This window comes from Oncorhynchus clarkii, chromosome 14, assembly GCF_045791955.1.
Source record: "Oncorhynchus clarkii lewisi isolate Uvic-CL-2024 chromosome 14, UVic_Ocla_1.0, whole genome shotgun sequence".
Lineage (NCBI taxonomy): Eukaryota > Metazoa > Chordata > Actinopteri > Salmoniformes > Salmonidae > Oncorhynchus > Oncorhynchus clarkii.
The window spans coordinates 22,846,304-22,860,191 of NC_092160.1; the positions used below are offsets into that span (position 1 = coordinate 22,846,304).

The following is a 13,888-nucleotide window of genomic DNA, read 5'->3' on the forward strand; positions in this document are numbered from 1 at the left end:
TTATGATAAGGTCAGAAAGCAGTGCATAAGCTATTTATGCTATTTCTAAGATATATTTTGAAAACCACAAGGGAATCTGAATTATTGCTAAATTGTTACATGTAGCTCCTTTAAATAGCAACTTTCACTTCCCCTCCAAAGTAATCATTTCCTTTCACTCTTTCTCCTGTTCTTTATTCATTAGTTTACCTTTTCTATCCTTCCCTCACTCCTCATTTCCCCTGTATCTAACTGCTTTCTCCATTTCAGTACACTGTAGGCTAGTTACATTTTCTCCACTCACATTCTGTATGTTAAACACTTAATTTTCTCTTTCTCCTGTTCTTTATTCATCGATTTACCCTCTCCTCCACATGTTCGGCTTTCTCCCATCCGTTTCACATTCGCTCTCTCCGTCTCTGTACCCACCTATCAGGCCTGTGTAGGCGAGTAGACAGGCTCCATAGTTCCCCTGCTTGCAACCGTTGGCAGACGACTCGGCTGGTTGGCAGTCGTACTGGAACTGAGCCAGGCGGGACCTATACAGAGCCAATACAACTAGCACTGTTTAGCAGTGAGCAAGGGCCGGACACCAATTACAATGATGGCATACCGTAAAGATAGCATGTTTTATTGAATGGTTTTCACTGGAGGAAGAGAGGGTTTCGCTATCTCCATGTGCTATAGATTTGGTACAACACTCGTATGTTTAAGGCTATGTGGCAAACTGCAGTGAGGGGCATTGGTTTATTTTATTTGTTTCATTCCACAAGCCAGAATCATTAGTTCAGCCCCAGAGCAGTAAAAGGGGTGGTGAAAATAATGTTCATGACCAACGATTGCAATGAGCGATAACTCTAATCCATCTTGTGTTTTATCTGTGTTAAATATTTGATGTGTTATTGCAGCACACTCTCCAGGGGGTTGGGGGTAGACTATTGAACCATTTTGTTGATTGAGTGGTTTGCTTGTTCTGTTTTGTGTGTTGATAGAGTGGTGGTTCCCAAATAATGGGTCATGGCCCCACTGGTTGGTCACAGCTGGTACTGTCTGGGTCAGGACTAAAGAATGTCTTCGTTTGGTTGAGTAGGTGGGTCACAGTTTTTCTTTAAAAGTGATAACAAGTTTGGGAGCCACTGTTAAACATCTTACACTCTGAGAGTACAAGACTGGAAGAGATGAGCTGGCAGAGATCTACCTCTCTGGGAGCGAGCTGAGGCACAACTTGACCAAGAACAGAAAGAAGTGGTACAGTAACAGCTCATTGTGCTCTATGTCCCAAAGGATATAAGTCAGTATGTTGTGTTATTGGAGCATCTCACTCACCTGCACACATAGTCAGCCTTGCAAATACGCATCTGTGTCAGGCAGCTGGGTTTTTCCGAGCCCTCGAAGGAGCAGCCGGGAACTATGGTCTGCCTGCGTCGCTCTGCGCACGCAGTGTCCGTGCAGGGGCAGAAGAGTAGCTCATGCGTGTAGTCTGGAGGGATGCGATCAAAGAACCGGCGTAAGGCCTTGCTGCACTTGGCCTTGTTGCAGAGGCCAGACTTGGCCGAGGGCTTGATGCAGGCAGATACGTACTCTGTGCGGAGCTTCTGGCACAGGTCGTCGACATTACATGCCTTGGCTGCATCCAGGCAGCGGTTCACCGTCACCATACCAGCCTCGGAGTCTGTTGGCGGAAGGGGAAGGAGGGATCAGAGAACCATACAATAACAAGAGAAAGACATAAAAATACTTTTTGGGTAAATGGTATATCACCTATCAGCCTTCCGAAATTGGACTTTTTCCACATTTTGTTACTGCAAGAACTTAAAATGGATTACATTTAGATTTTTTGGGGGGTTACTGGCCTACACATAATACCCTATAATGTCAAAGTGGAATCATGTTTTTATTTATTTTTTACAAATTAATTAAAAATTAAAAGCTGAAATGTCTTGAGTCAATAAGTATTTGACACCTTTGTTATTGTATAAGTTCAGGAATAAAAATGTGCTTAGCAAGTCACATAATAAGTTGCATGGACTCACTTTGTGTGAAATAATAGTGTTTAACTCTATTTTAGAATGACTACCTCATCTCTGCAGTGGTAGCTGCTTTATGTTATGGCTATTGTTGTAATCGTTAAGGACTGGAGCTAAGCACAGGCAAAATCCTAGATTTTGAGTTGGACCACAGAGTGCAGTGGAAAACCTGGTTCAGTCTGCTTTCCACAAGACACTGGGAGATGAGTTCACATTTAAGCAGGACAATAACTGAAAACACAAGGCCAAATCTACACTGGAGTTGCTTACCAAGAACACAGTGAATGTTTGAGTGGCCGAGTTACAGTTTTGATTTAAATCTACGGCAGGTCCTGAAAATCGTTGTCTAGCAATGATCAACAACCAAGTTGACAGAGCTTGAAGTATTTTGAAAATAATACTGGGCAAATGTCACACAATCAAGATGTGAAAAGTGCTTAAAGACCTACCCAGAAAGCCTCACAGCTGTAATCACTGCCAAAGGTGCATTTATTTACATTACCAGTCAAGTTTGGACACACCTACTCATTCAAGAGTTTCTCTTTATTTTTTACTGTTTTTTACATTGCAGAATTATAGTAAAGACATCAAAACTATTAAATAACACATATGGAATCATGTAGTAACCAAAAAAGTGTTTAACAAATCAAAATCTATTTTATATTTGAGATTCTTTTAAGTAGCCACTCTTTGCCTTGATGACAGCTTTGCACACTCTTGGCATTCTGTCAACCAGCTTCACCTGGAATGCTTTTCCAACAGTCTTGAAGGAGTTCCCACATATACTGAGCACTTGTTGTGTCACATATACTCCCTCTCTGGCCTCTAGGTTAACAGGCTGCTTGTTATGGAGCACACCTGTCACAATCATTGGGCACACCAGCGCATGCCTGATTACCTTCCCTATATATGTCACTCCCTTTGATTCCTTCCCAGGTGTTATTGTTTCTCTTTCAGTTTCCTGTCTGTGTGTTGTTCGTGTTTCTTGTTTTGTATTATGTTTAATTCATTTATTTAATTATTCACTCCCTGATCTTGCTTCCCGACTCCCAGCGCACACGTTACATGTTGGCTGCTTTTCCTTCACTCTGCGGTCCAACTCAAACCCCAAACCATCTCAATTTGGTTGAGGTCAGGTGACTGGGGAGGTCAGGTCATCTGATGCAGCACTCCATCACTCTCCTTGGTCAAATAGCCCTTACACAGTCTGGAGATGTGTTAGGTCATTGTCCTGTTGAAAAACAAATGATAGTCCTACTAAGTGCAAACCAGGTAGGATGGAGATTCGCTGCAGAAGACTGTGGTATCCATGCTGGTTAAGTGTGCCTTGAATTCTAAATAAATCATAGACAGTGTCACACTTTCTCCTCCATGCTTCACAGTGGGAACCACACATGCGGAGATCATCCGTTCACCTACTCTGCGCCTCACAAAGATATGGTAGTTGGAACCAAAAATCTCAAATTTGGACTCATCAAACCAAATGACAGATTTACACCCATTTAATGTCCATTGTTCGTGTTTCTTAGCCCAAGCAAGTCTCTTCTTAATATTGGTGTGCTTTAGTAGTGGTTTCTTTGCAGCAACGCGACCATGAAGGCCTGATTCACGCAGTTGATGTTGAGATGTGTCTGTTACTTTGAACTCTGTGAAGCATTTATTTGGGCTGCAATCTGAGGCTGGTAACTCTAATGAATGTATCCTCTGCAGCAGAGGTAACTCTGGGTCTTCTTTTCCTGTGGCAACCCTCATGACAGCCAGTTTCATCATAGCGCTTGGTGGTGTTTGCATCTGCACTTGAAGAAACTTTCAAAGTTATTGAAATTTTCCGGATTAACTGACCTTCATGTCTTAAAGTAATGATGGACTGTCATTTGTCTTTGCTTATTTGAGCTGTTCTTGACATCAAATCAAATCAAATTGTATTTGTCACATGCGCCCAATACAACAGGTAACCTTACAGTGAAATGTTTACTTACAAGCCCTTCACCAACAATGCAGTTTTTAGAAAATACCAAAAACAAAAAAAGTAAAAGATAAGAATAACAAATAATTAAAGAGCAGCAGTAAATAACAATAGAAGAGCTACATACAGGGGGTACCGGTACAGAGTCAATGTCAATGTGCGGGGGCTATTTAGGAGCTTCTTGGACCTGGACTTGGTGCTCTGGTACCGCTTGCCGTGCGGTAGCAGAGAGAACAGTCTATGACTAGGGTGGCTGTAGTCTTTGACAACTTTTAGGGCCTTCCTCTGACACCACCTGGTATAGATGTCCTGGATTGCAGGAAGCTTGGCCCCAGTGATGTACTGGGCCGTACGCACAACCCTCTGTAGTGCTTTGTGGTCGGAGGCCGAGCAGTTGCCATACCAGGCAATGATGCAAGCAGTCAGTCTCTTGATGGTGCAGCTGTAAAACCTTTTGAGGATCTGAGGTGGGACAGGTTTTGTCATGCCCTCTTCACGACTGTCTTGGTGTGCTTGGACCATTTTAGTTTGTTGGTGATGTGGACACCAAGGAAATTTAAGCTCTCAACCTGCTCCACTACAGCCCCATCGATGAGAATGGGGGCATGCTCGGTCCTCCTTTTCATGTAGTCCACAATCATCTTCTTTGTCTTGATTACGTTGAGGGGGAGGTTGTTATCTTAGATCTCTGACCTCCTCCCTATAGGCTGTCTCATCGTTGTCGGTGATCAGGCTTACCAATGTTGTGTCATCAGCAAACTTAATGATGGGGTTGGAGTCATGCCTGGCCGTGCAGTCATGGGTGAACAGGGAGTACAGGAGGGGGCTGAGCTCGCACACCTGAGAGGCCCCCGTGTTGAGGATCAGCATGGCGGATGTGTTGTTACCTACCCTCACCACCTGGGGGCAGCCCATCAGTAAGTCCAGGATCCAGTTTCAGACTGAGGTGTTTTGTCTCAGGGTCCTTAGCTTAGTAATGAGCTTTGAGGGAACTATGGTGTTGAACTCTGATCTGTAGTCAATGAATAGCATTCTTAGATAGGTGTTCCTTTTGTCCAGGTCTGAAAGGGCAGTGTGGAGTGCAATAGAGATTGCATCATCTGTGAATCTGTTCGTGTGGTATGCAAATTGGAGTGGGTCTAGGGTTTCTGGGATAATGGTGTTGATGTGAGCCATGACCAGCCTTTCAAAGCATTTCATGGCTACAGACGTGAGCGCTACAGGCCGGTAGTCATTTAGGCAGGTTACCTTAGTGTTCTTGGGCACAGGGACTATGGTAGTCTGCTTGAAACATGTTGGTATTACAGGCTCAGATAGGGAGAGGTTGAAAATGTCAGTGAAGACACTTGCCAGCTGGTCAGTGCATGCTCGAAGTACACGTCCTGGTAATTCGTCTGGCTCTGCGACCTTATGAATGCTGACCTGTTTGAAGGTCTTATTCACATCAGCTGTGGAGAGCGTGATCGCACAGTGGTCCGGAACAGCTGATGCTCTCTTGCATGTTTCAGTATTACTTGCCTCGAAGCGAGCATAGAAGTTATTTAGCTCGTCTGGTAGGTTCGTGTCACTGGGCAGCTCTCGGCTGTGCTCCCCTTTGTAGTCTGTAATAGTTTGCAAGCCCTGCCACATCCGACGAGCATCGGAGCCGGTGTAGTACGATTCGATCTTAGTCCTCTATTGACTCTTTGCCTGTTTGATGGTTTGTTTGTAGGGCATAGCGGGATTTCTTATCAGCCTCTTTCAAGGAGTCCCGTTCCTTGAAAGAGGCAGCTCTACCCTTTAGCTCAGTGCGAATGTTGCCTGTAATCCATGGCTTCGGGTTGGGGTGTGTACATACACAGTGGGGACAACATCCTCGATGCACTTATTGATAAAGCCAGTGACTGATGTGGTGTACTCCTCAATGCCATCGGAAGAATCCCGGAACATATTCCGGTCTGTGCTAGCAAAGCAGTTTACCATCTACTTCAACTGACCACTTTTTTATAGACCGAGTCACTGGTACTTCCTGCTTTACTTTTTGCTTGTAAGCAAAGAGCTTTGTACGCATCTCTGTGTGTGTAGTAAAGGTGGTCTAGAACTTTTTCCCGCAGGTTGCACATTTAACATGCTGATAGAAATCAGTTAAAACTGATTTAAGATTCCCTGCATTAAAGTCCCCGGCCACTAGGAGCTCCCCCTCTGGATAAGCGTTTTCCTGTTTGCGAATTGTCACGCCCTGACCTTAGCGAGCCTTTATATTCTCTATTTTGGTTAGGTCAGGGTGCGACTAGGGTGGGCATTCTAGTTTTGTTATTTCCATGTTGGCCAGGTATGGTTCCCAATCAGAGGCAGATTGGGGATCATATTTAGGCAGCCTTTTCCCACCTGTTTGTTGTGAGATCTTGTTTTTGTATAGTTGCCTTGAGCCCTGCAATACTGCACGTTTGTTAAATTCTTTGTTGTTTTTGTTGTAAGTTTCAATATTAAATATAATGTGGAACTCTACGCACGCACCCCCCGCACTTGTTGTGCTAAAGTGGGGTATCTGTTCAGGACTGGTTGTGCCGGCTCAGCGCTCCTGGTCTCCAGTACGCCTCCAGTGTCCAGGATATCCTGAGCCGGCTCTACACGCTGTATCTCCGGTGCGCCTTCACAGCCCAGTGCGTCCTGTGCCAGCTCCCCGCATTTGCCATGCGAAGGTGGTCCTTTGTCCAGGATGCGTTGTGCCAGCTCTACGCTCCAGACCTCCAGTGCGCCTCCACGGCCCTGTATATACTGTGCCGGTCATACGTACTGTGTCTCCAGTGCGCCTTCACAGCCCAGTGCGTCCTGTGCTAGCTCCCCGCACTTGCTGTGCGAGGGTGGTCATTTGTCCAGGACGCATTGTGCCAGCTCTACGATCCAGACCTCCAGTGCGCCTCCACAGTCCAGTATATCCTGTGCCAGTTACATGCACCCAGCCTCCAGTGCTTGTCTCCAGCCTGGTACGTCCTGTGCCAGCTCCACGCACGAAGCCTCCAGTGATGATCCATGGCACAAAGCCTCCAGTGATGATCCATGGCCCGAAGCCTCCAGTGATTATCCATAGCCCGGAGCCTCCAGTGATGATCCATGGCACGAAGCCTACAGTGATGATCCATGGCCCGAAGCCTCCAGAGACGATCCATGGCCCGGAGCCTCCAGCGGCGGTCGGCAGTCCAGAGCCTCCAGCGACGGTTGGCAGTCTAGAGCCTCCAGCGACGGTCTGCGGTCCAGAGCCTCCAGCGACAGTCTGTAGTCCAGAGACTCCAGCGGGGGTTCCCAGTCCAGAGCCTCCTGTAAAGGTTCCCAGTCCGGAGCCTCCGGCGACGAACCACGGTCCGGAGTCCTCGGCGACGATCCACGGTCCGGTTCCTCCAGCGCCGATTCACGGTCCGGTTCCACGGAAGCGGAGGGATCAGCGAGCGGAGCGGGGTCTATGTCCCGAACCGGAGCCACCACCGAGGCTAGATGCCCACCCGGACCTTCCCCCATAGAGTCAGGTTTTGCGGCTAGAGTCCGCACCTTTGGGGGGGGGGGGGGGGGGGGGTACTGTCACGCCCTGACCTTAGAGAGCCTTTTTGTTCTCTATTTTGGTTAGGTCAGGGTGTGACTAGGGTGGGCATTCTTTACTTTGCTATTTCTATTTTGGCCTGGTATGGTTGGGGATCATATTTAGGCAGCCTTTTCCCACCTGTTTGTTGTGGGATCTTGTTTTTGTATAGTTGCCTTGAGCCCTGCAATACTGCACGTTTGTTATATTCTTTGCTGTTTTTGTTGTAAGATTCACTATTAAATATAATGTGGAACTTTACGCATGCTGTGCCTTGGTCCACTCATTTCAACAAGGGTGACACTTATGGCCTTATACAGCTCATTGAGTGTGGTTTTAGTTCCAGCCACAGACCGATGTCTGTGGTGGTATGTAGACAGCTACAAAAAAATACAGATGAAAACTCTCTAGGTAGATAGTAAGGTCTTATCATTAGGTACTCTATCTCAGGCGAGCAAAACATAATATGGACTTGGTCTTTTACCAAATAGGGCTATCTTCTGTATACCACCAGTACTTTGTCACAACACAACTGATTGGCTCAAACACATTAAGAAGGAAAGAAATTCCACAAATTAAGTATTAACAAGGCACACCTATTTAATTTAAATACATTCCAGGTGACTACCGCATTAAGCTAGTCGAGAGAATGCCAAGAGTGTGCAAAGCTGTCATCAAGGCAAAGGTTGGATACTTTGATGAATCTCAAATATAAAATCGATTTTGATTTGTTTAACAATTTTTTGGTTACTACATTATTCCATATGTGTTGTTCCATAGTTTTGATGTCTTCACTATTATTCTGCAGTGTAGAAAATAGTAAAAATATTTAAAAAACCTGGAATGAATAGGTGTGTTCAAACTTTTGACTGGTACCGTATGTAAATGTAATATTTAAGTATTTCATTCTCAATACATTTGCAATCAATTCTAAAAACATGTTTTCACTTTGTCATTATGTAATCTAATTTGAATTCAGACTGTAACACAACAAAATGTGGAAAAGTGAAGGGGTATGAATAATTTCTAATCTAGTTCCTCTATTGGTCTGGTTCATTGTTCTTCTGTACTTGTCTTCCTCAAAATGAAATGATAAATCAGATGTAAATGAGGGTCTTTGAAACATATTATTTGTAATATTGCTAATTGTGTTCAGACTCTTGGAAAATGCTTTCATTTTTAACTATGCCTCCAGGACACAATGTGGACTATTCTATGCCTAAGGCTGCCTTCCAGGGGACCTAAACGATACGATACGATCTTTTCAACATTAATCCTTTGGTTCATGGTGAAAAGGTTGAGGTAATATCAAAACGAACCGAGGTCACTCTACTTACCAGCCGTGATGGAGGCCAGACGAACGTAGTCGTAGTCTCTCTCCATGGCTTCATAAGGGTAACTCTCTACCAGGTTGAGTCCTGAGAGTATATGGAATGACACATTGCATGACACGGTAATGACACATTATCCCTTTGGAGCTAATGAACAGGATTCACGCTAGGATTGGATGGTATACCGTATATACAGTATACCGGGGTATTTGGAATAAGCCATGGGATGGTTTTTCAATACCATTGAAACTATTTATTTAAACAATTTTGGGGACATTTTCATATTTGTAGCTACTTTTTAAATAAATACCTGCAGTCAACTTGAGCAATAGGAGAGAAAGAACATTGTTTTCTTAATTTCACCAGTCATTATTATGAAGCTTACGGTAGTCCCCATCCACGTGGGGACCGGAGCCTTGTGAGTCACTCACTGTTGTGCAGCATGCACCAGGTGATATAATTAAGGTATGGAATTCTCTACTAAATGTTTTCCAGCTGGATATCGTAGAACTATTAAGTTAACTGTCTAAAATGTGCTAAATGCTCTTCAGTTGTGCACTTGGCATGCTAATTTAGTAGCTAGATAGCTATCTAGCTAAGTGGTTAGCTTCTTCCAACAGCAGAGAATCCCGTCCTGGATCAAGAGCCTTGCTGGCTAATATTTATTTGGTGCGTGCAGCAAACTGTGGGTAGCATGTTTGAGTTACTTGTATAGTTTAGGTCAGAAACTGTACAAAATATTCGCAATGCGCTCATTAACATTTAGTTAGCATTCTCTATGGGATTTTACATGTAGTTGTTGGCAATGCTAACCTTCGGATTACAGAGTATCAATGGGGTTTGAAAACAGGGCTGGTATTACTGAATATCCCGGTATAGTATAAGGTCAGTATGAAGGCATGACACTCTGGATAATGGCCAAGCCTAATTCACACATTATTAATTTCCTGTAGTAGTTTACTAGCTCTTGTGCAGGTTAATACAGAATACCCCTCTCCACGGATCTTCAATCAATTGTTCCACAGTGACACCAGGTGTAGTGACTGATAGCTGACTGTTTGCCAGGCATCATGACTAAGCTGCATCAGCCACATTATGTTCTGTGTAGAGAGTTAAATCTGTAACCTGTGTTACATAAATGGACTTGGCCGTTGTCCCATCCAATACAAATGGCCGAGCACCTGGCTAAATTGCTCACCGTGTATGACAGACTGATGGAGACTCCAGTAGATGCTGAGGCAGTTCTTCTCCTTCTTCATGCCTCGCTTGCACTGGCAACCGTGCAGGGGGCTGGAGAGCAGTGCCGACACGGCGTTGGCGCACTGGCTCCGGGCCCCGGGGCCCAGCTTCATGCTACCATTGCCCGCTACACACTGACGCAGGGTCCGCAGACGTGGGCTGCAGGTCTCGTCGCTGGAGCACGAGTCCCCCGCCACCAGACAGTCTCTGCCTGCTGACAGAACTACCTGCAGGGCTACAGGTAAGAGGAGGGGAGGGGGAGGGTGGAGGGGAAGAAAGTTGAGGATAATTAAGATGTACTTTATCGATATGCTAAGAATAGGTCTTGAAGAAAAATAAACGCACACCTATTTAGTTGTGCTGGCTAGTGCTGGCTAGCGGAGTAGAAAATAAAAGAGAGCCGCACACTCTAGGAGCTCAGATGCAAATATGTAATTACCAACGTTTCGACAGCCAAGCTGTCTTCATCAGGGTATAATCACTAACACTGCGGGATGACTCGTTTATGTAGTGTCAAAAGACACAGGTGTCTGTAATCATGGCCAAGAGTGGCCTAATATCATTGGTTAATTATCAAATATTAAAATGTCATACAAAGAACAGCATACAAACAACAAATGGATAGCATACGATCATAAATTAATTTGACTACACAAGCTTACAAACAATGACAATGACAAAGTCACAATAATCACAAGAATGGCTTCTTGGAGCAGGCCAATCGATTTTGTCGTGTGATCTACTGTATTATCACCGGAACCTTTTCTCTGTTGGCCTACTGTATTACCACGGAAACCTTTCTCTGGTGGTCTATTACCACTGGAACTCTTTCTCTATTGGTCTACTGTATTACCAGCGGAACCATTTATCTGTTGGTCTACTGTCTTGCCACCGGAACAGTTTCTGTGTTGGTCGATTACCACCAGAACCCTTTCTCTATTGGCCTACTGTATTACCACCGGAACCCTTTCTATATTAGTCTACTGTATTATAACCGGAAACCTTTCTCTGTTTGTCTATTACCACAAGAACCCTTTCTCTGTTGGTCTACTGTATTACCACCAGAACCCTTTCTCTGTTGGTCTACTGCAATACCAACATAACCCATTCTCTGTTGTTCTACTGTACTATCACCGGAACCCTTTATCTGTTGGTCTATTAACACGAGAATCCTTTCTCTGTTGGTGTACTGTATTACCATCAGACCCCTTTCTCTGTTGGTCTAGTGCATTACCACCGGAACCCATTCTCTGTGGGTCTACTGCATTGCCACCAGAACCCTTTCTCTGTTGTTCTATTACCACCGGAACCCTTTCTCTGTTGGTCTACTGTATTATAACCATAACCCTTTATCTGTTGGTAAATTACCAGCGGAACCCTTTCTCTGTTGGTCTACTGTATTACCAGCGGAACCCTTTCTATATTAGTCTACTGCAATACCAACATAACCCATTTTCTGTTGTTCTACTGTACTATCACCGGAACCCTTTATCTGTTGGTCTATTAACACGAGAAACCTTTCTCTGTTGGTGTACTGTATTGCCATCAGACCCCTTTCTCTGTTGGTCTAGTGTATTACCACAGGAACCCTTTATCTGTTGGTCTATTAACACCGGAATCTATCCTCTGTTGGTCTAGTGTATTACCACAGGAACCCTTTATCTGTTGGTCTATTAACACCAGAACCCTTTCTCTGTTGGTGTACTGTATTGCCATCAGACCCCTTTCTCTGTTGGTCTAGTGTATTACCACAGGAACCCTTTATCTGTTGGTCTATTAACACCGGAATCTATCCTCTGTTGTTCTCCTGTATTACCACTGGAACCCTTTCTCTGTTGGTCTACTGTATTACCATCAGACCCCTTTCTCTGTTGGTCTAGTGTATTACCACCGGAACCCTCTATATGTTGGTCTATTAACACCAGAACCCTTTCTCTGTTGGTCTACTGTATTATAACCATAACCCTTTATCTGTTGGTAAATTACCAGCGGAACCCTTTCTCTGTTGGTCTACTGTATTACTAGCGGAACCCTTTCTATATTAGTCTACTGCAATACCAACATAACCCATTCTCTGTTGTTCTACTGTACTATCACCGGAACCCTTTATCTGTTGGTCTATTAACACCAGAACCCTTTCTCTGTTGTTGTACTGTATTACCATCAGACCCCTTTCTCTGTTGGTCTAGTGTATTACCACCGGAACCCTTTATCTGTTGGTCTATTAACACCGGAATATATCCTCTGTTGGTCTCCTGTATTACCACCGGAACCCTTTCTCTGTTGGTCTACTGTATTACCATCAGACCCCTTTCTCTGTTGGTCTAGTGTATTACCACCGGAACCCTCTATATGTTGGTCTATTAACACCAGAACCCTTTCTCTGTTAGATTACTGTAATACCACCGGAACTCTTTCTCTGTTGGTCTATTACCACCGGAACCATTTCTCTCTTGGTCTACTGTATTATAACCATAACCCTTTATCAGTTGGTAAATTACCAGCGGAACCCTTTCTCTGTTGGTCTACTGTATTACCAGCGGAACCCTTTCTATATTAGTCTACTGTATTATAACCGGAAACCTTTCTCTGTTTGTCTATTACCACAAGAACCCTTTCTCTGTTGGTCTGCTGTATTACCACCAGAACCCTTTCTTTGTTGGTCTACTGCAATACCAACATAACCCAATCTCTGTTGTTCTACTGTACTATCACCGGAACCCTTTATCTGTTGGTCATTAACACCAGAACCCTTTCTCTGTTTGTGTACTGTATTACCATCAGACCCCTTTCTCTGTTGGTCTAGTGTATCACCACCAGAACCCTTTATCTGTTGGTCTATTAACACCGGAATCTATCCTCTGTTGGTCTCCTGTATAGTCAGTGGAAGTCTTTCTCTGTTGGTCTACTGTATTACCACCGGAACCCTTTCTCTGTTGGTCTACTGTATTACCATCAGACCCCTTTTTCTGTTGGTCTAGTGTATTACCACCGGAACCCTTTATCTGTTGGTCTATTAACACCAGAACCCTGTTTCTCTGTTGGCACTACTGTATTACAGCTGGAACACATTCTCTTTTGGTCTACTGTATTACTACTCGAACCCTTTCTCTGTTGGTCTACTGCAATACCAGCGGAACCCTTTCTTTGTTGGTCTATTACCACTGGAACCCTTTCTCTGTTGGACTTATGGATTACCCCTGGAAGGCTTTATCTGTTGGTCTACTGTACTATCACCGGAACCCATTCTCTGTTGGTTTGCTATAATACCACCGGAACCCTTTCTCTGTTGGTCTATTACCACCGGAACCCTTTCTCTGTTGGTCGACAGTATTACCAACGGAACGCTTTCTCTGTTTGTCTACTGTATTACCAGGGGAACCCTTTGTCTGCATGTCTAGGGTATTACTACCGGAACCCTTTCTCTGTTGGTCTATTACGACCAGAACCCTTTCTCTGTTGGTCTACTGTATTACCAGCGGAACCCTTTATATGTTGGTCTACTGTTTTGCCACTGGAACCCTTTCTGTGTTGGTCTAGTACCACCAGAAACCTTTCTCTATTAGGCTACTTTATTACCAGCGGAACGCTTTCTCTGTTTGTCTACTGTATTACCAGGGGAACCCTTTGTCTGCATGTCTAGGGTATTACTACCGGAACCCTTTCTCTGTTGGTCTATTACGACCAGAACCCTTTCTCTGTTGGTCTACTGTATTATAACCGGAACCCTTTCTCTGTTGGTCTGTTACCAGCGGAACCCTTTCTCGGTTGGTCTACTGTATTACCAGCGGAA

General features: G+C 44.5%; 1 protein-coding gene across 1 annotated transcript in view; it reads right to left on the minus strand.

Annotated features, from left to right (window-relative positions):
- The window catches only part of LOC139366027 (GDNF family receptor alpha-4-like), a 70,677-nt gene that overhangs the window by 4,667 nt on the left and 52,122 nt on the right, over positions 1 to 13,888 (minus strand). The window contains exons 2-5 of the mRNA XM_071103106.1: positions 10,055 to 10,330; positions 8,863 to 8,943; positions 1,306 to 1,651; positions 409 to 518 (exon numbers count right to left, since the gene is read on the minus strand). Coding sequence (XP_070959207.1) covers positions 409 to 518; positions 1,306 to 1,651; positions 8,863 to 8,943; positions 10,055 to 10,330 — 813 coding nt within the window. The remainder of the gene's footprint in view (positions 1 to 408; positions 519 to 1,305; positions 1,652 to 8,862; positions 8,944 to 10,054; positions 10,331 to 13,888) is intronic.